We start from the raw sequence: 27,650 nt of genomic DNA, 5'->3' as shown, positions 1-27,650 counted from the left end.
TAAAACACAAGGGCCATTAGGCATATAAAACAGTTTCACAAAAACAATGCAAAACTCTGGGGGAGAGGGGAATAAAGTGCAGAGGACTGAAATCTTTTAGGCAGTTTCAAGACTTGGCGGGAGAGACGAATGAGCCACGGCAGGGTGGGCAGGGTCTAAACTCTGTACTCATCAGGATTCTGAACTGTGTAGGTTGCCACAGTGTCCAGCAGCCACCCCCGAGACACCACTGTTGCCCCCTTCTGGAGAGCTGCAGAAAAACAAAAAGGAGTAAGACTACGGTAGCAGAGTGCACAGCAGAGGAGGACTAGAGAGCTCAGTCGTGGAGAAGATGATGGGGCTGGAGGGCAGGGATGTGAATTTTCATGCTACAGATCCAAGACCAAAGTAACAGCCTGGTTTCGTTAGGTTCCTGTTGCGGTGATAACGCTATTACACCCTTGGCATAATGGCTCAAAGCATGGGACTACTTTTTACAACTGAAAGGGGAAAAAAAAAATTCCTTCAGTAATGTGCTTTATTTACTGGGGATACACTTGAGCCCAAAACCTCACATGGCAGCAAGATAATGAGGTAATAGCACACAAGGAAGATGGAATTTGCAATTTCAGAGCTTCTTCTAGTTGGGGCGGGTAGATTCACCACAACCCTCTCCATCAAACCTGACATGAACACATCAACAAAATTTCCAGGGACCTCCGGTGAATTCTCATATGGAATCTCAAGCACTAAAACAAGCTAGGAATGCGAGCTAAAAGGGTGTGAAATACCTTGCAAACAAGAAGCACCCAAGGCTCCGAAACATGCGTGTGTGCGCTCAGAGTCAGACTCCAGATGGGCCTGAATGATGGGAATCAATACAGGCCCGGGAGAGAAACGCCTCGGGAGCAGGACTGGCTCATTACCTTAGCTAGCGCAGCCCAGGCGCTCCCAAGGAAAGGGCACATTAAATATGCAGCAGGGGAAGCCAAGGCCTGTGCCGGAGTTGGGGGTAGCAGCTTTTGCCTGCTTTTTCTCTGACACGCGCTACAGGTCTTCCAGGGCCCTGCCCGTGGGCAATGCGGCCATGAATAATGCAGCCCCCCGGCTCCCCGCCCCAGCCCTGCTGCCCACGCGAGCGGTAAACAACACTATTACAGTGAGGCGGGGGGTGGGGGGGAGGGGCACTTCCCTCAGCCCACCCCCCCCACCCCGGCGTCCTTGCTACCGCCCGAGGGCTGCTTGGACCCCTTCCAGCCCATGGCAGTCCAAGAGCAGCCGTAAAAAAGGCCACGCCCCTGGCCGGCTCACCTCTGTGCGCTGTCCGGGACTCGTCAGAGCTGGGCTGCACCACCACCAGCCGTGCAGACCTCTGGAGGGAGAGCAGATGTGGAACTAGTGAGGTTCTAAATTCTAAATGAACTACGCTCAATTATAGTCAAGCCCCAGCGTGAATTAATGGTAACAGTGAGCACATGATAGGCTGTTTCTAAGGTCTTTCTTTCAAGATGCTATGGCTTAAAACACATCACTCTTTTGGGAAGTGATGGCTTAAGTGTGTGTGGTAAGAACACTGTCAGTTTGACACAGGTAATAATTCAGTCCATGCAGTTCAGCTGTCTTCCAACCATACTTTCAGACCAGAGCACCCTACCACCCACAGATGACCCTGAAACAACGTGTTGTGCTGCAGCACTGTACCTTTACCAAGATCCTTAATCAAACAAGGCAGCAGGCTGACGGCTTTTATTAAAACCTGTTTGCTTTTAATCACCTCTGTGGAGTTGCACTTTTCAAGATGCAGCAGCACTGAGTTTAGTTCTTTTGGTATACTTTCGCTCCAACGCTTTTTTTGGAAAGTCACCCAGTTTATTATGAATTATGCTCCATCCTCATACTTGAGCCATTTCACAGAGCATAAACAGAACAAAAAAACAAAAAAACAAAACAAAACTAAACAAAAAAATCATTTATTTTTCAGCTTGTTTTTATTCATCTACTTTCTCAATTTTTCTCCCACAGTAAACATCTAAATGCAAATGTGTCCAGTCACTGATGAATGCTGGCTTTATTCTTTTCAGTGTAATGAATCGAAACAGTAGTAGCAAAGGAAAAAGATCAATTTCGTAAGCGATCAATTGGACTGCCGGGTTTAACGGAATACAAATGACGACGAACGGACACAAGTTTCCCCCCTCTACTGCCACCCCCATTGTAAAAAAAAAAAAACAGAGGGTTCAGCTAGAGCAATGCCTGGGGCAGGAAATGTCAGCTGGCCTGACAACTCCCTGTGAAATTTTTCTTGACTCTTGCATGCATTCAGCTCCTCCTCCTACATCCAAAAGTATCCGCGGGAGAACGGGAGTGTAAGAAAGGTTGAAGAAAATGCTGCAGAAGGCAGGAGGAGAGAGAGACGAGAAGGAGGGCAGAGCAACAGGGGCAGAATGAGAGGAAGGAAGAGGGAGGGGGTGAGACGAATGAGGGCCCAGAGAAGAGAAGCAGCGGACGGGAGACCGCTCAGCCCTCACCTGTGTGCCGGTGAAGAGAAGCGGGTCCTTCACCACCTTCGCCCCACACAGCTCCGCCATCCACTCCATCTGACCTGGGGAAGGGGCGCACGCATGCAGCCACAGACACACAGACAGGACATGGGCATGGGGAAGGTTATCGGCAGCTCAGAGCAAGCGGTGCTCTTTCATGTGTGATTCTGCTGAAAGCATCAGGTATTCTCTAAGGGGGAGTAAACATCCATGCCCTGCAGACCATTACATGTGTACAAGTTCTGCAGATCCAATCCTTGATCCTCGATACAGATGCATGAGTGCCGGCTCATACAAGCTGGGTAAATAATGAATGAGCAGCATGTTGAGAAAGTGCTGCCACGGGGAGCGCCTCCCTGCCTGATCGGCACTTAAAGACAAGCGGGATGCGGCTGGCTAAGGAAGAGCACTCGCGCTGGTAATCTTCCCGTAAGCCTCGGCGGTTCTCCACGGTGCAATAATCAACAGCCCTGTCAGAAGTCAGCCAGATCTTCATCTTAACCCCCAGACCTGTCCATCAGACCAGAGGACGCCCTGAGCACTCTCTGCAATCTGAGAGGTATTCGCTCCCCTCCCTCCAAACACACACACACACACACACACACACACACACACACACACACACACACACACACACACACACCCTCACCCAGACTGCAGAACGGGATGGGGTTGCACAGGAGAACTCATTATAAGAGAGGATTAGATCGATCAACAGGAGGGGAGAGGGGCGGCCAGGAACCAGCCGGAGCTGGGTGAAGCAATTACAGGCAACAATGGGGCCCCCCTCCCAAACCACTCTGCAGTCGGGCTAGGGTTCAACAGTGTACATAGACGCATACAACACACACACATACACACACACACACACACACACACACACACACACACAGAGTAAGGCTCATGGCTGTGAATGAGAATAATTCTACCCTCTGATGACATGAGGAGGCTCAAACAACAGCAGCCAGATTATTGTACATAAACTAGTGTGTATAGTGACTCACTGTCTTTTGGAACAATGGGCTTGCTCCTCAGTCTGAAGAGTGTGATTATGGGCAGCTGTACAGATCTGTTATCCTACTACAACAGACCCGTGCATGTGCATAAACCAATTCTGTTGTAAAGGGAGGGGTGGCACCATTGAGAGATTTACCTCATGGAGCAAAACAGCGTCCTCTTGTGGGCACCAGGTGGAATTGCACACATCAGTCCCAACCCTGCTCCCTGCCTCATGACACCAAGTACCGCGAGTTTTAACGTGAGCCCATCACTTAGATTGCTGATCTGATCCCCTTCGTTCTCAAACGTGTCGTGACGCAAGCACAAGTGTTGCTGTGAACCGGTGAGGAAGACATGGCAGGCGCAGAAGGAAACGGAGATAACCCTGCTGGGTGAGCGGACTCTAAATCCAAACTGCCAGGCGTCTTCCCATCAGACCGGACTGAGAGCCTTCTGTAAACTCATGAACTCGCAGCAGAGAGCGAGGCGGCTGAGGCAATAATGAGCTTTTTGCTTTCACACTCGGTTCACAGCACTTTCTTATTGCTTTCAGCCTGTCTGCTGGACTGCAGAGAAACGCACTAAATCTGGAGGAGCCCAGCACCAATAAAGAGATGGGAGATGTCTAAGCAAAGGGCAATTTCTGTCACATGGATCAGTCTATTTTTAAACTGTCACTGTGACTGTTTCTTTGACCATCACTATTAAAATTATCCAACCGATACGAAGCCATGTATAAAAAACTGTGTGTGCTACATTCACTGGATATCACTCAGTCCTTGACATATCCCATATGATGCACATATTTTATATGATACGTTCACATACAAGATCTAGATAAATAATAAATGAACATCCTGTTGACAAAGTCACTGCCAAAAGGAACAATTCCTGACGACATCTGCAGCAGGAGGCTGCACACCGAGAAAGTATTTTCCATTAAGAAGTCTTCACTGATCCCAGGGTGAAAGTATACAGAACACAGGGGCTCTATCAGGAAAGCACCTCTTGGGGTGGAGTGTTTGCAGAGATGTCCCCAAGGACACACAGCTCTCCGACAGCAAACTCATAAAACAAAACTTTAACCCCGGCGTTGTACACGCCTGGTAAATCTGCAAAGGTGTCATTCTGGTCTCTGCCTCTCAGATACCATTCCTGACCAGACGCTGTGCTGAGGACGCCTGTGTGCTTTTGTATAGACAGCCAGACTTGGGTTGGCTTAATGGAGTCGGCCCCAGGTAGTACTGTATCTGTGAACTGGCCTCCCACAATGACAATGGCCCAGGAGGAGGCATCAGCTCTGCACCTCCATTACATTCTCAGTAACAAGATCATAGCTGACCTCTGCGCTGTTCACACACCGAGTGTGCGAGCTATTAAGGTGATGAAAAGGAAACACAAGGTCAATATTGTTATCATTAAGGTCCACGAAAGTGTGTTTGAGTGGGAATTTATGGCCTTTGTAGACTCCAGTGTATTTAGCCTCAAGGGCATTCGCCGCTTTGGGTGGGAGATTTATTTGATCATGTTGAGCTGGCTCAGAGATACTCATTTGCCTTCAGCTATGCCACGTTCTCCCGCCGTTGCCCTGGATACCATTTAAAAAGATGACGCTGGTGAAGAGCGGGACGATGGGTTATTGCACTATGTTGTGAGGTTTCTCCCCTCTGGCGCTCCGCCTCACCCCCCCCCCTCCTTTTTCCAGCAGAATTTTTCACAACTACAAATCAATATCAGTGGCCCACAGGATACAGTCTTCTGCAGGAGAATTCTTTTTAACTGGATATTCACTCAATGCACCTTGCCAGCAAGAGAGGACCGCAGGAGCTTTCCATAAATTAACCTCACCTTTGTTTTCTTTCCACGGGCGCTGTTTTAGAAATCTATGCTAATAACAGCGCATAATCCCTCCCCGGGCGTGGACATTTGTATAGTTCATTATACAGGTGTTAACAGCTCAGTCCCATTCTGGGGCCTTATCCACTGCATGCGAATAACAGAGCGGCTAATCAAAGGCGGGAGTGGGAGGGGCTGGAGCGTAGGAGACAACAGGACAGAGCGCTTATCACATCAGCCCATCGCTGAAAAACAGGTCGGCAGAGGGAGTTCTCTCCTCCTGTGTCAGCGTGGCAGTCAATCAACAGTCACCCACCGAGACTTTAGGGGTGGTTTTAGGAGAACACCGATTCAACTCTGTTGGATATCTGTTGATGTCAGGACATAATGAGGGATGTGAGATATTAAAGGAGCGCTCCATTAAAAATAAACACACAGTTGCCTGACATTGGTTTAATGACAGTCAGTGCCTTCTGACTCATTGATTCCTGTACTGTACCTGCCTCGACAAAAGAATCATACACAAGGTGGTCCACCTGTTCACTAAACGACCTTACTTTCCTTGTCCAGGACCCATCTAATATACAGCACAAAGCACACTGGAAAGCATTTCAGAATGTACATTAGAAGTAACACTTGCATGCACAGGGCATGCAACATCACCCAATATCAACTGCACACCACGGGGGACACCACAGTTTGCCAGATATAGTTCTGTTAACGTGTAAATACGGGTGATGTCACCACCTGCAAAACATGCTTTGGGGCACGCAAAGTGATCCGTTGAAATTATGCATCAGAAAATGGTTGGTATTTACGTTTTTAAAAAAAATCCATCTACAGGATTTGAATGGATTGCCAATTGCATTGGGCTCTGGTGGGTATTACTTTGTGCTGCCTGCACCCAATGATGTGCGCATGCAAACTGCATGCAAGAGTGTGAGATATAGCCAATTTCACAGGAGACCTCTCTGTGCTCCTAGAGTTTCCGTAACAACATTTGCGCGGTCCTTAACTTCAAGCACCTCCCTCCAATTCAGGCTTAAGTGACTCCATCAATGCTTAGAGAACTATCTCCACAGCTGTAACCAACGGCCCATTCAGAGGGCCATGTTCTGCCAAGCTAACGCGCTAAAACATTCAATTACACTCAATTGGAAAAACAACAAAATTCCCATGACTCCTTTCAGTGCTGCCTCGCATCTTTCTAGGCTGTGGAGCAGCTCGCATTATGAGGGGCCAGTCATGCTGAGTTGCTGATAGACCACTGTGGTATCTCTGACTTTCTCCATTTTTAGTCTAAAGTTCTTCCATTTATCATGTTTAAAGTATTCTCAGATATTCTATCGATGTGATTTAAGGGCGGCATGTTTATTTTGAGTGATTAATTAGTTTATACCATTAAAATGAAAATGAACCACCTAATTAAAGAATTCAGTAAACCAAGCCTCTAATCAAGACAAAACAACCTGCAGCCAAACCAATAGGAGCTGTAGCCCCCAGAAACCCCTGGGGTAGAGAGATCGTGTTTCCCTGCTAATTCCATTCACTGCGCCCTCAGTTTCCCTGCGTTTCCAGACAGCGTGCTGTTAGGCAGGGGACAGGCTCCTTCAGGCACGGCTACTCTCGGCTGCATAGACGAGATAACAGCGCCCTCGCCCCTGGCGGAACCTCCTCCCACCAATAATGGGAGATTACAGTGGCCTGGTCCTTCAGCATGTGAGAACACAGCATCTGCCTCTGTGAGAACACATCTGTGATCCTATTCAGCCAGATCCAGGTACATCATCATCTGAACACTGCAGTTTTAAAGCATCTCAGAAAATTTAACTGCCTTTGGTTTTAGCTTCAGCTGTCAGGTTTGTGAACGAAGCTTCATATTGTCCTAACAAAACTGATAAGCTGCATACTTTCACTGTTGAATCTGGTACCCTGAACACTTAGTCAAAAGAATTCCACTTTTTTTTTTTAAATGCACAATACCAGGAACTTAATGTCAGTTGGACGGTGTTCAACTGGCAACAGGGTGATGATAAATAAGGAGCGCAACTTCAATGGATGAGTAAGCTCATTAACACTGTGCCGTATACAGCTATGATGTTTCAAATACTGACCAGTGTGTCAACCGAAACCTGACCGTTCAAAGTGTCACGGTGCAGTCGGGTTGCTGTCTACGCTGGTCAGCTGACCTGGATATTATGAGTATGAGGACAGTACCTGTGGTCATATCTGTGAAGGGCCCCTGGAAGCAGATCTCATAACCACTCAGCAGCAGCTGTAAATGGGGGAGGGGGGGGGGGTGAGAGAGAGAGAGATATGTTTCACTGAAAACACCTGAGAGACTATGATATTTAGCATCCCAATATGAACCATCCTGAATGGCATTTTCAAGGGGAACAGCAAACCACAGCTAGTGAATTAAGGAGGATGGATGTACGAACATAAACGATTTTGATATTTTCTATCTGGGCAGCATCCCATGTCCCATTTCAAGGACAGTGGTCTTTTCCATGACCTCCAAGGGCGAAAATGTTTTTAAGAATTTTCCATAACCAGGAAGACCCCTGTCAAGGGTACACAGCCCCAGACTGAGACCCCAAACAACCGTGCCCACAGCCTGCATCTCCACCCAGTGGACCGATTCAGGCAATCAATATTATCTGTTATTATTCAGATGACAAATGGCCAACCTAATCCAAGGCACAACCACCTATAAACTGAGCAACGTGCAATTACTCACACGGCTGTCCTTTTGCGGTGATTATTAGCTTGAGGACTCTTTCTGATTAAAAAAAATTCTCAATTACAGATTTCCAATTTAGATGCTTCCTCGTGTCTTCAAGGTAATATTACAACAAGGTCATTAGGAACCTTCAGCACAGCTCACTCCCCATTATCGTTTCTTTTGTGGAAAACAGGGAACGGCAATTGATTAAAACGTCTAGTGTTTCTCAACCTTGGTCCCAACACAGGGAAATTGACAGCGAGATGTACTGGTCTGTCTGAATGCTACCAGGTGGAAAAACACTGATTAACTCTCTAATAGCCCTGAAATTACAGGATAATTCAATTAGGGCTTCAAAGGAGGCAATTACACAAACATTTCAAAGGGGGTAGAGGAACATCCATACTTCGTGTGCCCTTCAACACTTAGCAACAGCCTTCCTCCGGCAAATCTCCAAAGAACAGCACAAAGAGAGACTAAACAGGTTTTAATTTTAAACATTACTGCGCTTTCATCCTGTAATCCCTCCCTCGGCCCACGGTTTCGCACAAAGGTTGGGAGGGGCGCGCAGCAGCGGGAGGCGAAGATGGGATGAGGAGAAATAACCCGGCGTCTGTCATTTCGGCGTGACTAACAAACCCTGCTGAGACCGTTCCGGCTGCGCTCCGGCTTCACTCACCAGCTGGTGACAGCATTAGGACCGGAGCACAGTGGAGGGCCGGGTGACGGGACGCATAGCGGCTCGGCTCAGGACGTTCCTCTTACTTGTCATTAATTAATCATGGACAGACACTTATTACTAAGTGTTTCCAGCAGGAGTGGAGGATATCTATCTGGTGCACTTTCGTCTTCCCCACCTGCTTCTCCTCTAAGCTGCACAGGCCTGAACGGTGACATTTATGGCAATTTGGTTGATTCAAAAATCTAAATAAAGCACATGCCATTTGTCACCTCTTTGCAATCTGCAAGCTGTGCATGCCCGCATGTGTGTGTGTGTTTATGTGCATGCTTGCGTGTGTGTGTGCGTATTACTTGATCACCTTCTGGTCCCTAGTGCTGCGAGCCCTCGTAGGTCCCTGGTGACGTCGCCCATTCACCACGTCCCCTTGTACCTCAAACTCTGCCTAAAGCAGGACCACACACAAAGGGTCAGGGGTACAGGAAGGAAGGAAAGCTTTAAGGTAAACTGAACAGTTAAGTAAGTGAAAGATAGTGTTCTGCATATGCACACTTTTAAAATAAATTTATTAGTGACATGCACTCAGTATCTGTGGTGTTTACATGTGGCTGATTCTTTTATCAATGTTTCTTATATCTTATTAAGTTAACAAAGATTTTCTGTAACTGGACAATCTTAAACAGAACTCACTTCATTCAGAACTCTCCCTTGTTTGAAGGACTCCACAATCCCTGCAGACACACAGAACAATGTCAAAAACATCAAGAATGATAACATCAACAGTAATATGTATATGACCTGCACCTTGAACACAGACATGGGCAAGGAGGTAAAGAAAGCACCTCCTTAATGCCACCACATTGTACACTGCACTCCGCTTAGAAATACTAATATAGGAATATACCATATATAAATGATCAAAATCATTCCTTTACTAATGCTGTTTAAATACTCTGCCTGTAAGTAGCAAGCAATTTACTCAAATAATTATGGGTTTACTCAAAATGAGCCCAAAAATTTGAACAAAAATCCTTTGTTCAAATCCTAAATGGCTGTTTACTGTATAAAAAAATCTTAATCTTGTATCTGGTACTAATTACCAAAGCACCTGGCACATAAATTATTCCAGAAAAGAAGTTGTGTAGTTCAGCTAAGTTCAACATTTTACACTTACATTTACCTTATTGAGCAATAAATATCAACTGGAAAAATAGCGCTAAGCAAACAGGTCCTCTAGTGTCAGAGATTCTAAAAGACCATCATAAGCTTCATGAAGAATGGGGAAAAAATGCAAACCAGCAGGCCACCTTTGCAGCCTACACAGTGCCAATTATCACAGAGACACTCAAAAGCAACATGAGTCAAATTACTATTTTATGTTTTAACGTAGTTAAGGCCACTGACTGAGCCGTGGCACTGTTGCCCACACAGTGCCAGCAAATGGCACAGTGACATTCAAATAATTAATGTGAGTCATGTTGGTATTCTATTTAATAAGGGATTGTATAAAACACTGTACATTCAAATGTATTTTGTTTGAATGATTTATATTTCAAAATGAAATAAGAGGAAAAAAGATTTAAAACATGAATGCCCACTGTCTCCAATCATTTGGAATTGCACTTTTAAGAATCAATCACTTATAAAGAACTATTCATATTGGAAAGATACAATTCCTATTAAGAGTGCACTTTTTTGCAATTCAGCACATTAAGGGGTATGAAATAACAAGAGAAACTGATGTTAAAAACACCCCAAAAATCCCACTTTTAACCACCATACCCCAGCTGTAAGCAACAGTGGGATACTCACACTGAAAGCTCACCACCCACTTCCGTCCTGCGATGCCCAGGAAGTACTTGAGCGTGCGCTCACACACCAGCTCCTCATCTTCAGCGCAGACACACAGAGGAACAGAGACAGAAGGCCACAGACACACAAAAGGATACAGACACACAGACACAGAACATGCAGATCAATGTACCACTCATTTTCACCTAACAAAGCAGCTCTAACTCAACAGGGAGTTCTTGTCTGTGGGCTAATGACATTTCTCACTGCAGAAATAAAACCTGCAATGCAATGAAGGGAGAAACAAACACACACACACACACACACACACACACACACACACACACACACACACACACACACACACACACACACACACACACACACACACACAAAGTAGCAGGGGAGACCCCAGGCACTAACTGTGTGGGTTAGCACCCAGCTCTAACTCGCAAGAACAGAGCCTGCAGCCCTCCTGTCTGGAGCAGCATGATCAATAGGAACACTTAATACACACAAAAGACAAGCTTTGCTCCTGGTCACCCACATCAACAACTGTCACTTCTTCGCTCTTCCATGTTAACACTTATTTCGCTGCCACGTCTTTTCAAAGTGGGCCAAAATTGTGCCGCTCTGTTGTTCAGCCCCTCTGGTAGCAGTAAAAGTTATTTTCCCTCTCCCTCCACATCTGTCTAGACGTTAAATTCCCAAATCATCTGTGCAATTAAATCCACACCGAAATCCCATCTGCCTCTTTGAATATTCCACACTTCATGCCCCTTCGGACATTTCACATTTTCATCTGATTGGTGCGGCGCTGGTGGTGTCTCAGGTGGAGACGGGGGTCCTGTGCTGCTGATGTCATACAGCAACCACTCACTCGCACAGTCCTGCCTGCTTCTATTCATAGCAACACCCACAACGCGCATGTGGCAATGCGATGCAAGTTCACACTGCTGATTCAGAGGGAGTGCGGAGATGCTACCGGTGGGTGTTCGACACTAATGCCTCCCCTGATTACATCTGACCTCAAAGTCACGATCACAATCAGGACAGCTGAATCCCCAGCCTCAATTACACCGATATCTCGCGCTCTTGCACTGCCAGAGAACCAATTGCATTCACGTTTGAAAGTAATTAGCGCCACGGCGGTGACTGCCATTACAAAGTCCATCAAGACGATTATTTGGGGGAAACCCACGCTCTTGAAAACAGGAGACATTGCAACCTACATTAAAAGGGCGTACGGGATGACAGTTAATCTATTGTATTGATTGTGAATTATGACTCTGGTACGGGTTGTGCTCAAACTGCCGCCGCTGGTAGAGGGCCTTCTGCTGAAGAGCATACTCTCCATCTAAGGACAGTGACAAGCTGTTTCCTGTCCTCCCCGCATCCCCCACTCTTACCTTCTGCCACCCCTGAAAGATCAAGAACCTGAAATTCCATTTGCTAGTTGCCAGGGAAACAGTGCCATTAAAAAGTCTTTCTTAACGGAGTCCTCACTAATGTGGCGCTTTGGAAGAGGCGGCTTTAGAAGAAGGAAAAAAAAAAAAAAAAAAAAATTAATCTATCAGTAGGAGCAATTAAGGATGGTGGAGTCTGCAGCTCCATGTTCACTTTGGAGGATAACAAGGACTCAGGGCCAAGCGAAACCGCCCTTAGCCCGGCCTTGCCCTCGAATGAAGACAACTTAGTTTCTTCTGAACTCTGAAAATGACTAACACTGTGTTAAACTAGAACTGTAACATTCTTAATGACAAGGAGAACTCAGCTGGGGAGACCGCTCTGGGCATCACGCTGTGTAACAATTTCTTATCAGGAAACAGTGAGCTCAACCCACAGGTTCTGTCCAAGCGGCGGGCAGATGTGTCGCGGCAGAGCAAGCAGACTCACCTGTCCTGATGATGACGTGGGTGGTCTCGGGGGTCACCTGCGCGCACAGACTACCGCCTGTCTTTGAAGAAAACTTCTTCACCATAGACTAAAAAAAAAAACACAAAATGATGTCAGTGGCACGCATTTCCACCCCCCTTCCCCACGATAATCCCGGCTCTCCGGAACATTACTCCAGCGCATGAGGCAGCACTAAACTTAATCCTTCTTTGGGAAAAGGATGAACGAATAAACAGAAATGTAATGAACAATCTAATTATTTGACTATAGCATATGGTAATGGGAGAGGGAGAAGCTCAGGCAGAAGGAAAGGAGTGGGGCTTGCCAGCCCCGCTCCCGCTCACCAGTTCTGTCACGCTCAAGCCCGACACCACCAGCACCATCCTGCCCTGTGGGGCACCGCTGTGACCCTGACCCACGGTTGTGACATTGGGGAGCGCTCCTCCTGGTGCCTGGAGCCCCCGCTCCTCATGCCCCGACATCGGTGCGGCTGCCCGGGTTTGGGCGGCAAGGGCCCCAACCCGGTTGACTGCCTGTCCTGCCGTTTTGTCACTGCTCCTCAGATTTCTGGCCCTCCTGCTACAGCGCTGTCCTGCTGGCACAAGACACGGAGCTGAATTCACGGCTGACAAGGCACAAGACGTAAAGACTTGATTATGTTTGTTTTATTCACCTTGCCTGCCTGCTTCTTCAGCTAGTCCAACTGACCTGACAACCACGCATTTAACAGAGATAAGTATGTATGAAGTGCCTCTAATCGAGAAGAGGAGCAAAGCTCGTTACCCACTTGTCACTTGTCTCTCCAACCAAGCATTATACATGTGAACGTGTGGCTTCTTGGCTCTTGGAATGCCCAAATAGAATGGTAAGATGGCATCCAATTTAAGTGTCTAGGGCACACGCACTGACTGCTCTGACTGCAATGACAGGGTTAAGATTACCGATGTCAACGATAATTGCTGTTGCTAACTTCTACACGTAATTGTACTGCACTTGGCAAGACCAAGCTGTTTTGGGGACGCTGAGTTAAGTGAATGTAGGCTGCATATGCCCCATTACATTTAAAAGCATAATCCGCAATCTCCGATTTTCAGTCACATATGTTCATTTGCAGGCAGTCAAAACAGACAATTAACAGACAAACAAAAGGAAATGTTTGGTCTGCATTTTAAGGCCAATCTGTCTATCAGACCAGCCCTGAATTTTAATGAGAAACGCCTACTGTGCGCTCCCATCAGCCACTTTTGATTGATATGCCTCTTTGCATGTATTATCTCATTTTAGAGTGTGGTTGTCATAAGACATGTTGTCAGGACTGACACATGCCTGGCGGGCGAGGCTACTTCAAGACAAGAGAAGAACGCATCTGTCTGCACAAACAGGATTACAAGCACATCCAGGATTACAACTCAACAGCACCTAAGAGAGGTTTCCTGGGTGTTTCATACGCCATTTTCAGTTCGTCTTTGCTTGCATTTAGGAAATAGAAGGATGGGTACAAGCGAATCAGTGTAGTGGTGAAATGAACACTGAAGCAGAGTCAGATATGGCCCACGGTGAGGAAACGGCTGCAGGTGCCCACTCACTCAATCACAGCCTGCCTGCTACCTGCAGCTACTCTGATCTTTCTATAGCACTGGACCACAAACAGTACCACAGACAGTGTCTGTCAAAAACACTTTAAAGAGTTTCTTTCCCTCAATCTTCAAACAAAATGTACCCAGCCAGTACTACCAAATATCTAATTATGAGTAATTGGTCTGTGTGGAAGAGTCATCCCATGCCACTTGCCTTCAGACTTTCTTTCTAAATATAGCCAGGTTTCTGAGAATCTATTAACGCAGAGTTCTTACTTTGAAGCTGATGGACTAGATGAATACACCTCATACAAAGAATTCTGTTTGCTTTACCCTGCAGGGTTTCAAAACACGTCCATCCCTCGGAAGGACGTTGACTCGCACTTGTCTCTGTGCCACTGCTGCTGCTGATGTACACAGTGCAGTCCACAGTGTAGTCCATGTCCTTTTCACTTTCATTTAAAAAAAAAAAATCAGGTCACTTTCAACATGGCAATGAAATGTACAAGTGACTGAAGGCCCCTGGTTTTTTTTTTGTCCTGAATTTGTCATCTCACGTAGAAGGACAGGCGATTAACACAGAGGAGTGTCTCCTGGTTTTCATGACGGGTGCTGAGAGGCGGCAATAAATCTAAGGCCACTGAGAGAAGCGGGGTGCCCTTCCGGCTCCGCGGAAATGTTCAGATCCGCCTCTGGCTCGCCCCGCTACCGTCCCGCGCTAAAGGGGAGCGGAAATAAATTGAATTAAGATAAGCCGTCAGCCCGCAAGCCTGAGAAATGAGTCTGCTTCCCTGTCGATGCCATCCCGCGGCTACGCTTATTTTAACACCACAGCCCTGAATAATTGCCGGCGGGCCTTTGAAGTGCGGAGTCAGCAGCTCCCTCCCGCGCTTGCGGCTGTAAGCCCCTGATTACGGCTGCGCGCCGTCCTGACGGCAGGGAGATGCCAGCTGAAAGCGTAGGCAGACAGGGGATGAGCGACGCCTTTCCTTTGTGTGGGCCTCTGGGCTCGGAGCCTCAGGCTGTAGAGATCACAAAGGGCGGGGGACACGCCAAGTTCACGGCGGTGTCAAAAGCCTGACAGACCCTTCCTTTTCAACGGTCCCCAACAAGGTTGCTTTTTGACCTTGCGAGGTCACACCAACAGCTTGCTTTCCACCCTCCTGTGGAAAACGTGTCCGGCCGGCTGGCGACCGCACCCAGCCTCACCTGTCTCTGCCGTGCCCTCATCCTCGGTGCAGGCGGGATGGGCGGGGCTTGGGCCCGCCGTGGCCCCAGGGGCGGGCAGGGGTGAGACGGAGCCCCTCCCGTGCCTCAGGGCTCTTGCGCCGGGAGAGGAGACGGGAGACAGCGCCGACGGGGGGGAGGGCTTGGGCCTGCGAGGAAAGGGGGAGGCACAAACAGAAACAGCGAACATGACCGCTCACCCCTCTCTGAACCTTTCAGTGGCAGGGAGGTGCACGCACCTCAAGCAGACGCAAAACAGGCAGCCGGGGGGGCATGAATGGTAGATGAAATTCTGTGGCTGAAAACAGGAGTGGACGTACAGTACCTGCAAATTCATCGTTCTTGTTAAGGAAGACAAACTGAAGGAGGGTGACCAGTGAAACTGAGCAATGCAGACCTCTGCAACAAGCCTTCACAAAGCCGATTCAGACGTTTCAGTGCATATTGTCATAGTAACACTCTGGCATAGTAACACTCTGGAATGTATCCTTGTTGACGTCACATTCAGAAGTTCAAAAAAAAAAAAAAAAAAATTAAAAACTGAAAAGCAAAGTTGTGTCTCACGTGATGCTAGTTTTTCCCCCCTCTCCAAGAGGACTGCACTTACAGCCCTGTGAGAGGAGCAGCAGAGCAGGGGAGATAAATTACAGTGGCACACAACTTTCCCTTTAAGTGCCCTAAATGACAAATAAGATGCAGACGCTAATGACTTTTTTATTCTCCCCAGCATGAGCAGACTCCGGCTTCATTAGGGAGATTATCCGCCTGTCTTCAAAGATACATCGCCCCCCGAACGCACAAAACTTTGCTCACCGTTCCAGAACAATCAGCATGGAATCGGCCTCACTCCTGCAGACAGGCTGGGAGAGTTCTGTTCCACAGCGACCTCCTTTTTAATTGGCAAGCATACAGTGTGAGGTATGAAGTGGAGTGAAATCCTAACAGGTGCCGTTACCTGGTAGGTTGCTCTCTTGTCTGGGCAGAAGGCACTTGGGTCTGGTGGAGGTCTTGACCTACCAAAAGCACGAGATGACTATTAGAGGGGGAAAAAGTAGGGATGGAATGCAGAAGAGAAAAACCTTCCCACTGTAATACACACAGACTCATGAAAGCAGCTGCAGGAAAAGACCAGAGCTTTTCTGCTCACACCTCTGATGTCAGCATCGCACACTAGCCCCACCTGTCTGCGCTGCCGAGCTTGGGTGCTGCGGGGCCTTCAGCTTCCCTGTGTCCCCTGCCTGCGGACTGTCCCCCTTCTTGTGGAGTGCTTCAGAGACTAGAGCCATCATCCTCTCCAGCCTGCGAAGCTCCTCTTGCATCGCCACCTTTTGCTGATAGATGAAGAGGGATTGATTTTGTTCACTCACCTACGCAATCCTACGTCCAATACCTTCTTAACACTGATGGAATTCAAATTTTGCCAGTCAGCTAACATAGCAAGAGGCTGCCATTTTTCTTGCCACCCAGACTAGGCAACACTGACATGTGAGTATGTGTTCACCCTGACGGTGTACAAGTGTGTATCATTTTATTAATGTGCCACACTTTATGAGCCTATCAGCAAACAGGCAAACCTCTGTGCTCTGCGTTTCGATGCCCCGGAGCAAAGAGGAAGTGCGACTTAGGACATCGGTTTGCCCATGCGGGCGCAGGCAAAGGGTGTCCCGGTTCACAGCAGGAGAGCCGGCTTGGCAGGCCCTGTCCCCAGCAGCCCTCTGCAAGAGGCTTGCGCCTCTCCCCCAGGGGTGCGGGGCAGCACGCCTCGCTAAGGCACTCCGCGCAGCTACAGCTGATGAGGCCCGACACTGTCCCAGGGCCGCGGCCGAACTCATTACCACGGCTCACAGCACATTAGCTGAAAACGGAGCATGGAGCCAGAGCAAGGCGCCGCATGCCCGGGCATAAGGAGCCCTCGCTTCAATCGGTAATGAAGGTTTGCAGCCATCAATTCTTTTTACAGACACAACCTTGACTTAACTTCTCAGAAAGCCGGCGTGCACTCATTCCTGCTGCGGAAATAGCCCTCCCTCACTCCAAACCCGACCGTCACGAGCGGTAATGCAGACAAACAAACAGATACAAAAAGGAGGTGCATGAAGATGGATGACATCGTGAGTGAGTATCATCTCCCTGGCTACATTTCCTTGCCTGTAATGAAATGCAATTTACAAAGTTGCTGAGGGGCACATTTTTAACCTGGCAGGGTAGTCCGTCTTCTAGTGCGTGACAGCTTCTGGGAATGGGGTGAAGAGTCTGCCACCCGGTGGACACTGTAGGCTATTACATCGAGAGCCAAATGAATGCGGTTGGTAGTTTCAATAGATTTACTAGTTGGGCACTGTTTTCCCGCAAGTGCATGGGCACTTCAGTGACAAAAAGGGAGTACTGCAGCAAGGAGTTTTAGTTAGATAAGCAATTCAAGCAGTAATGCCAGACATCGCTATGAATCTGAACTAACTACAAAAGGACTCAGAGAATGGCCCCATCAGCATGCAGTCCTTGAGCATCTTAAAATTGTAAGCCTTTTCTTCCTTAACTGGCTTCACTGGTTGTTGTCATCAAAATATCAAAGCATGCTTTTAAAAATGTTATATGAACCTCACGCATAATTATTCACATGTATGTAGTGTATGTGTGCTGTCATACTGCATGCAATGTTTGGTAAAAAGTTAATTAAAAGTTAATTAGAGACCCAAAATTGATGCAAAGAAAGACTACTAAGGCAATAATTAACTGGTGAGGGAAAATAAGATGTATGTAACATAAAACATTCAAAGGACTTATATTCAATGACTGCAATGCATGGTGTGAGATATGGCATCTGCTGAAACAACCTCTACCAGACAATAAACATTATACATAACACAAAACCTGAGTAAAATATGTTACTATCTTTTGTTACTGGCATTATTTGTTACTGGCAATATTACTTTAGAAAACTACTGTTCTCGACAGTACAACAGAATACTGGAGATCTGCAAAATATCAGCATGGACGTGGAGTTATGATAAACCATAATTTTTATTAATGTTCTATGAGCATAAATGTGCCATTCTATATTTATGGAGTGTCAAACTATAAACGTCATGAGAATATTTTTTTCTGCTGTTAAACACAATCCCTGCCATTGTAACAAAGTTTAACAAGTATCAGCCTCCCAATTTTCGCTGTTGTTACTTTTCACCCTCATTGCCTGTAAAAGGCAGTATCAAAGCATCTGAAGTCAGACAACAGAATTACCTTGATATACAAATTCCACAAATTACCAGCCCATTCAGTAAAGTAAAGATCATAACTGTAGTTCTGAAATGCAGAAATGGCTGGGCATATTTAAGTGATGTGCTTAGGCAATTCATCCCATCTGTGTTTTTGTTTTGTTTTGGAGAAACAGATCAGTGGGGGTACCTTTGCAAACACTTTTTAGGTGGGAAATCCTGAAGTGACTTGAGTGGTTGATCTTAAGAGTGATGGCATGGAACCCCAGAACTGGAACTGGAATGCAAGTACATGTGCTATACAGTATGATATCTTCTTACCTGGGTGGCAATGATTTCATTTGAAAACTCTGAGGATTCAAAAGAGGGACCTGCATCACATGCTGCACCATCACCTGGTAATGAGGGAAACACGGAGGAGCAAGTTAGCAGGGCTGAAACACTGGTTTCTCAGATTTCATGAAATCACAAAAGCAATGTCCCGAATAAAATTATATACCACATAACTATGTAATGTCACTACATCACATACTGTGATGCTCTAACCCAGTCACCTTCTTACCCTTAAAAGAGCAACAGTGTCAGACTAGGCTAACAACACTCCCTGACCAGTGAGGGTGAGCACAACACCATTTAAGCACTACCACAAGTTAACCTGTGCTAACCTGAAACAAGACAGCCTTGGGAAGGGAAGTCAAGTACACACACTACCATCTATTACACAGCCACTAGATTACAATATTCGTAACACACTATGGTACAACAAGTAAAATAGGTGAGCAGTAATCCAAGTAGCAGGTAATACAAATATCTTCAGTCTGCGTTGGAAGATGGCCAATGATTCTGTTGTCCTGACCCCCATTGATAGTTCATTCCAACACTGGGGGATCAGTCCAGAGAGGCTTCATGGCTGAGAGGAGAAACCCCGTTGGAAAGGGACAGTCAGTTGCCCCAAGGTTGCAGAGCATAGTGATCTGGCCAGTATATGTGGTGTGAGGACTGACTGGAGGTATGAGGGTGGCTGCCCCCTGTCCTGTATGCCAACACCAAGGTTTTAATCTTGATGAGAGCAGTAACAGGAAACCAGTGAAGTGAGGAAAGGAAGGGTGTGACTTGACTATGTTTAGAGAGGTTGTAAACAACTCATGCGGCTGCGTTTTGGAACAGCTGCAGGGGTTTGACGGCACACGCAGGAAGACAATAGAACAGATTAAATAATTTGGACTCACATTCATCTGGGGTGTCAAACAGATCCACAGATCCTTGGCTAGCAGGGACCCACTCTGGACTGGGGGCAGCGGGGCTGGAGTTACCCCCTGCATCATGCATGCATGATGCAACATGGGCAACAGGGGCACCTTTGATAAGATCTGCAGGATTATCCTGATCCTGAAGGGGAAGATGGTCTGCGCTCATCAGTGTTGGCTGTTGCACAGCTGGTGAACGAGATTTGCCTGGTCCAAGTAGTTGTGCAAGAGAAGGCAGCTGATCTTCCTCTGCACCATCCTCAGACTCCGAGGACTCCAGCCTCTGAGGCCTCTTTCTTTTGCTTACTGTGAAGCTGCCGTCAGAGCTGCACTGGGTGGGGGCAGACACACTTCCAGCCCTCTGCTTCTGCCCTGTACCGGTCATACTGTTAGCAGGGCCAATAAAGTCATCATGGGGGGGCAACAGATTATCTGGGGTCACAGAGGACTCCAGGATTTTGTAACCCTCAGAGTTTGGCTGCTGCTCCTCCTGGTGGCCACTGTGCACTCCACATGACTCATCTATGGAATCCATGCCATAATCTCCAGAAGGGCCTGCAAACCCTCCAGCTCCTGATGTCAAAACACCATTGTTCTCTGGATTCATCTCCAAGGGGTATGTGCTCTCTATTACTCCTGACTGCAGTTTCTCTGCCATGACTGCTCTGGCTGAGTCTGACTCCTCTTCCTCAGAAGCTGCTAAAGCTGGGAAGAGGAGCCCTGAGTCCACTGCTTGGGAATTGACAGAAAGTCTGGAGTGCGGGCCTGAAGGTTTTCCCCCGCTTCTTTTTCTCCCTGAAGGTGTGGCTCCATCAGGACTGTCTGCGTACCCTTCAATGCCAGATTTGCTCATGGGGCTGGTCTCCTTACTCTTCCAAGCATCCGGATTTGCGCACTCCTCAAACCCCTCAGCTGTGGCTTCCTTCCCTGCCTTGCCACAGTGGCTCTTCACTGGTTTATTACCAGCAATGCTGGGGAGAACTGTGGGTGGGACAAGGTCACTGCCACAAAAATTGTCAAGATCACTCTTTTTAGAGATGGATGAATTCTGAAGTCCTGAAGACAAGGTCACTTGGTCCTGCTGCCCTTTAGCCATTTCCTCAGACTCAACAAGACAGGACGGCTCCAGGTCATTCTGCAGATCAATTTCCTTGCTGACAAGATGACCCTCCTGTTCCCCCTCTAGATCCTGCTTGTCACACTTAGGTGATTGGGTATTTGACAAAACGCTGCCTGGATTGCCCAGGTGAAAGGATCTTCTCTTGACAGTTTTGAAGCTTTTCAGCAACTGCTCCGTGTCCTGCTCAGTGTCATTCTTCTCCTCTTCTTCCATCACAACTTGAATGTCCTCACGAGCAACACTGTCCACAAAGCCGTGTGCTTCCAGCTCAACTGCTGGTGCAAGGTCCTGGGAGGGCTGGGAGGATGGATGGATCCCTTTGAGGAATGAGCACTGAATGTCAGCCTCAGGAGGGCTTTCAGAATTTGGAACTGCAGATAATCCTTCTTCAGCAGCATTTTCTATCTGTCCACACGGAATCTCACAGTCTGCATTCAAACTTGAATCAATTTGCTCAATGGTTGCCACATCCACATTCACAACGCAGCCATTCCTCATCGCCTGGTTTTCTATCTTTTTCTTCAGTGGGCGGTTAGCTCTCCTGGGTGTCCTCTCAGCCTTTTCCACAGCACATGCACCATCAGGGTCTACAGTGATATCCATTGATCTTGTTAATCGACCCTTCTTCCTGCTCGCCTGGACCTCCTCTGTGAATACCTGCAGCCTCCTGCTACGCCTAGTTGCCCTCTCAGCTGGGCTGCCCAGGCCTACACTACTTGGGTAACTCTCAATCTGAACCTCTGTCTCAACTAACAGAGGTCCCTTCTCTGGACTTACCACAGGGTCAACGCTAACAAGATCCAGGGGCTTAGCTGCTTTTGCCAACTTCTTCTGGGTCGATCTGCTCTTTTTCTTTCCATTTCTACTCTTGCTTTTGTTTTGCTCGCTAATTTCTACTTCTTCCTTCCCATCCAGACGCAAGCTATTTGCCTTCTGCCAAGCAGTCCCTACATTAGTCCTTGCTCTTTTTGTTGCCCTTTGGAGTGGCACCTCAAACTCAGGACTGTCATCTGCATCCTCCCCCTCCTCTAGTAACTCCCCTTGCTCCATTTTCCTTCCAGCTGAGCCATGGGAACTGAGCTCAACTTGGTCAACATCCTCCCTTGCTCCACCCTCATCTGATTGGTCCTGGATTGGTCCTGCCTTTGTATCAGTTTTCTCTGATTGGTTCACAATAACAACCTCTCCCTCCTCAGTGTGAGGTCTCTTGATAAAATCAGCAGGTGTCAGCTTCCTGGATGTCCTCCTACTGGGAGTTTTCTTCTGGGTCTGGGTCTCTTCAGGTGGACCACAAGCAGGCAGGTCAGCGACTTCTCTGCTCTCAGGGGAGAAGACTCTGTTGTGCTGGGTTCCAGCGGACCTCCGGTCACGTCTGTAAACAACCCCGAACACTTGCTCCTCCAAGCGCAGACTGCGACAATCCCTCTTAAGGCTCACAGGCTGCCCCTCATCTCTGTTCTCCTTAATGGTGGAGGAAGAACTTCCTCCATCAGATGCATCATCAAAGTCATTCTGGAAACTGGCATCAGGGTCCATGTCATCTGTATCCACATCAGCTGGCGAGATCTTTAACAGCCACTCAGACACCTTTTCAAGACTTTTCTTACGCCTTTTTTCCAGAATTTTGTCAGGGTCTGAGCTTCGTCTTTTGCCTTCCCCGCAAGATCGCTTTTTGGGTTTGTTGTGAGTCTCCCCCTCTTCAAGACTATCTCCTTGCTGATGTGAAGAATCACCAGATATAGTAGTGTTCTCTCTTCTCTGCCGTGTTTTAACACTTTTAGCTCCAACAGGTTTGGTGGGTTCCATATTTGGCACCTGTTTCTCTAAGGTGGAGGTGCTTGCTAAACAGTTGTCTTCTGTGTCCTTTTCAGATGTTGGTGGCATGTCAGCCAAGCCACTATCAAAACCCTCTTTGTCTGAGATGATGGTGCAAGAATCTTCAAGATCCATTAGTTTCACAAAGCCTTGCTTAACTGTATGGAAATGAGAAGCACAAATAAATAAAATGAACACTTAAAAAAAAACTTGATATGATATATAACTGAAAGCTGTTACACATACAAACAAGTGTGGATTTTAGTTGATTTGCTTATCATATGTATATTTCAATATACCAAGGATTTTGATAAACTGACAAGAAAAAAAGAATATGGAAAACAGGAAAAGGGTATTATTCAGTATCTCTCACCTTCCACGGATGATGAGGGGGACTTTCTTGTTTCCACAGGGCCTTGGGATTGGCTGCTGTCAGCAGAGTCGGCACTTTGTCCATCACAAGATGAGGCTTTTCCCCCATTACAGTGAACTTCCCTGGGGCCTGCTGTCTGAAGACTGGTTGATAAGAGATAATGATTCATAAGAACAATGTGGCATAAATGGCAATGATCTCTACTGTCTCAAATCCATCCAGCTGCAAGATAAAGGCAATGTTTGAGAGAAGGGTGATAACACAGTATGTTTTCCTTGGACATGGAAAATAATCCTGACTTTTATTAGTAGTAACGCGCACATCTATACTCATTCAAGGGTACCTTATTGCGACAATTAAATCAAAGGAGACATTACACGCTAACAGCTTGCTGTATGCTTACACTGCCTCTTGATAAATGCTTTGCATAAATGAGCACTTCTGAAAACATTCTTCACAAATCAAGGTGTCCGTGAGGGTTAGCATAGTTAAAGTCATAGCACATACAAGAAAGTGGAAGAGCATAGCAAGTTTAACTAGGGATAAACAGTCTTGAAAGTCACAAGTGGTCTCCACACATTGGTATACCCAACTACCCTTCTGCTCCTCTGCAATGACTGACTGACCACTTTCTCTTTCTCACTCACAATTCCTCACTGCCCTCTGAAGGAGGAATGATGCCAAGGGCAATAAAACAACAATATCACTCAGGCATAGACAACACCCTTACTTGCTTGGCTGGAAGTTGTTCGATTTATGTAAAACATCCTATTCTAAACATCCTGAACGGACATAAGTCCAATCTAACAGTTACCTGGGATTGTGCAACCCCAGCAACCTTTGTGTAAACAAGGAACTGCATGAGAACAGTTGTTCTGATTTTATTCGGATATGTGGCTTTTTCCCCACATTACATTATAGATTTAAATGAGTAGAAAAGTCAATATATTTCTACGATCATTGGCTGCACTTCTTACCCAGGGTGCTCAAGCCTTTGGGACACTCCAGTGAAGTCTACAAAAAAGAGGAGAGAGGAGGCCATCAATTTATAATACAACTCTTGTGCACAGGAGTGATTACACTAACTGGATTACAAAGCATGTCTTAGAGGGCTCCTCTCAGAAAACTCACAGTCTGTCCTGGTGTCATCTTCGTAGGCCCGGACCATATTCTGCAATCCCTCTACAAGCCTCTGGAACCCAGGGCTCTCCTGTAGACTTCTGTGGACAGAATGATGGAGATTGGGGTGGGTTCAAACACTGTGGCAACACTACATATCACTGAGCACCAGTCTACATGAGGTCTGCTTTCACAGAAATGGACAAGATGCATGTTTACTAAAAAAACAATGGGATTAATATGCGGGACCGAACTGCCTGCTCCTGACTCATGTTTGAATTGTATTAACTCATTTTGATCATTAATTGCATAGCTAGCTCCTATTTAATTTTAGCCAACATGTGGATTTTAATGTGATAGCAAACAATTCTAAAGTCTATGGCTGAGACACTAAGTCCTGACGTACGTTCACGTTATCAATAAAATGATTTTTAATATTTTTTAATGAATGAGATATTTTTTAATGAACAGCCATTGTCAAACTTGTATTTGTGCCGACATTTGGCTGTACCAAATGGCACTAAAGATAATCACCATGAACATACACCTACAATCTCCATTTTTATTAAAATAAGTTTAATAACTAAACCTACAGGCCTAACTGAGGCAGTTCTGGTGTGATATTCCAAGCTTCACCATGTAATTGTGTTCAATATACTTTGCAAATAATAAACTTTAGCCAGTCTAATACCTCCAGCAACAAGCTTGTGGATTTTCAGCTAATTAAAGTCCAAGATAGAGTAACTGAATTTACAAAATAAACATTAATCAATTCCAGGCTTATTCTGTATTCATGTGAAAAAATCCAATTGGTAAATAGAAGTTAAACAAAACTAAATGGTGTCCAGCATTATGCTTATGCATCAGTACTTCTGTTCAGGGGCAGAAATGTGTCAACATTCTTTGGTTTTAGACAAGACTTCAGCTTGTGGACAATCTATCCTGTCCGCAGAACACCCTTTTGCTTGAAACTGGCTGCCATAAAATTGATAAAACATTTTTGTCCTGATTGAGTGAGCATCAGAAAATGCTCTGCATTACTGATCCACCACATGAGCACAACCTCTGGTATAACAAGAGGTAGATCTGTGAAATAAGGCGGGAGCTGACGGAACTGTCCAGTGTAGGGGTTCACCAACAACACAACAATTAACATTCCTCCGCTTTTGTATTCTTCCACGTGGCCCCAGTGACCAATCCAGCAGAAGCAGTTATCATCCATGCACATTCACATGTTCACTTGCTGTTCGGAATCCTGCTAAAAGTTACACTTTCTGGCCTAGTAAGCAGGAAAGCCAAGGCTACTGAACCACATATCAATGCGCTGCCATATGAGTGCATGCATTGCATGACTGAAAAGGAACATTTGTCTGCATTTTAAAAATAATAAACAAGATGGAAAATACTGATAAGCACATTTTGTTATGGATTAAAAAAAAAGTTATAACTATTGGTCACAGGATATTTTGTCCCAACCTTAGCAAAAACTAATAATCTGAACAAGACATTATTGCATCTGAATGAAATAACTGTATTAGGCTCTGTTTCTTACATGTATGAAACGCATAGAATACCTTTTTGTGACCTTTGCCTTACAGACCGGACAGTTAGCCTCTTCCTTCTTATTCCGGTCCAAAAGCTTCATCATACAAAACCTTTTAAGGAAATGGATAAATGAGAAAAATCTAAATGAAAACAGGTGAATCAAAAATTAAATGAATCTCTTCTGATTACCCATCTTATCATATCATTATTTCAGAGCATTAATGACATTTTTCATATTACGTTCACTGCAAGACTGATTAACATTCGTTCTAACTGCAGAGCATTCAAGGAAACCAGTCATCTGGTTAGGCTCTATAACATACTCAATTTCATCTCGCATAGCTACTCATTATTTTAAGTACATGGGTTTCTTAAAATAGGAAAATGATTCATTTAATTGGACACAGAGATATTTTATTACAATGATATCTGAGCAGTGGTTAAAAAAGCTCATCTAAATCTGGTGAACAAATGCCAAGTGTCTGCAGTAATACAAAATCCTTTTTAAAATGTTCTCCAATTAAATGTTAACGCTATATTAACTCAAATCTTTATGATGAGAAGGTGAGCATTACTAAATTTTAGCCGTGTGTGTTTACCCTCTCTATGGAATCTTTTTTGTGTGATATTTTTACAATGATTGACACAATACAGCAACTAATATTAACGACTTGCAAGAGCTTACTGGATTAGTTTAGCTGAAATACTGTGTGCGGATGTTAATTCTTTGTTTTTTTTTCTCCTTCAAATTCAACACACCCACGCATACACACACTTTTAATCTGTATTACACAGAACACTCCTGACCCTCACCTGCAAAACTGGTGATCACACTTGGTGGAGACAGGCATGCTCATCAAATCCAAACTGCAAAACCAATGACCAGTGTGTTACACTATACACAGCATCTGAGAAAAACCTGCTGAGAGCCATCAAGAGGGGTGGGAACCTTGTAAATACCACTGTTCAATAAAATATGGATTCAACTCATAAACTTAATGCTTTGGGAATGGCTATAACAGTAGTGTGATATAACTTTCAATCTCTTTAAATTCAATAATGGAATCATGACTATCACAGCTTGATTTATGTGCAAAACCGAAAAGGCAGGGGATAAAGAGGAGAAAACAAAGAATCTATTACAGCTTGTCACAGGTGAAAGGTGAGTTTTCATGTATCTCACTGTATGAGGGAAGAGGTCACTGGACCTCAGATCACAGATGCAGGGGAAGGGAAAATAAGGAAGTAGTTATTTAAGAGAGCACCCTTGCAGCAGCATCATTCCTGAGTATACCCAATGCAAAGACTGCCCACGAGGGCTCCACTTCACGTGGCTGAAGGGGGAGGCAGAAGAGCTGAGGTCTGATTAATTCAGTAGCTCATCTTTTTATAATAATTACTAAAATCAATCAGTGTTGTAGCACTGCATGCCATGTTTACTGCAAAAACAGTCTTGGTTTATTTAAACACACCTCTTAAATTTTTCACTCTAATGTTTTTCTAATCTGTGTATATCCATGAATAATGTTAATTTGCCCGAAATTCCAGTCAAGGGGCATAAAAGATTTTCGGGTGGATTTTCCAAATATCCTCACTTTTACTTAGTCTAAATCCAGTCCCGAACTCTTTGGTCTTAACTTGCATGAACAACTTTAAAGAGGACTTGTTTCACCCATATTTTCTGACTTCGACCAAGGAAAAAAATAGTCATATCTGTTATTAAATGTTAACAGCAAACTGCTTTACATACAAACTAAGTCCAGTCCATTAAGAATTGACGTGACAGACAAAAGGTACTTCACCGTGGGTGTCTAATGGGGGGGGGGGGGGGGGGGGGTGATATTATGCTTCCACAAGGTACAAGTTATTCTGTAGAGTAGCAGACTCACTTACCATATCGGGCACTGCAGATTCTCCCATATTACGGAGATGCCCCGTTTGACATCCGCCGCCTTTGCCACCTTCAT

The 27,650-nt window shown here is 45.8% G+C and overlaps 1 protein-coding gene across 1 annotated transcript; it reads right to left on the bottom strand.

The window, feature by feature from the left end:
* On the bottom strand, nt 1–27,650 carry LOC118785124 (breast cancer type 1 susceptibility protein-like). Its single transcript, XM_036539707.1, has 20 exons — nt 27,577–27,650; nt 26,497–26,550; nt 25,713–25,793; nt 24,151–24,239; nt 23,997–24,033; nt 23,020–23,162; nt 19,694–22,804; nt 18,786–18,859; nt 16,430–16,580; nt 16,205–16,262; nt 15,232–15,398; nt 12,790–13,037; nt 12,446–12,533; nt 10,571–10,648; nt 9,449–9,489; nt 9,120–9,203; nt 7,572–7,629; nt 2,508–2,581; nt 1,291–1,351; nt 1–250 (listed from the first exon to the last, which is right to left on the bottom strand). The coding sequence occupies exons 1-20, from the start codon at nt 27,648–27,650 to the stop codon at nt 156–158; spliced, it is 4,866 nt and encodes a 1,621-aa protein (XP_036395600.1). The 3' UTR covers nt 1–155.

This window comes from Megalops cyprinoides, chromosome 1, assembly GCF_013368585.1.
Source record: "Megalops cyprinoides isolate fMegCyp1 chromosome 1, fMegCyp1.pri, whole genome shotgun sequence".
Classification (NCBI taxonomy): Eukaryota; Metazoa; Chordata; class Actinopteri; order Elopiformes; family Megalopidae; genus Megalops; species Megalops cyprinoides.
Note: the sequence above shows the minus strand (reverse complement) of the source record. Positions and strands in the feature narration are given on the sequence as shown.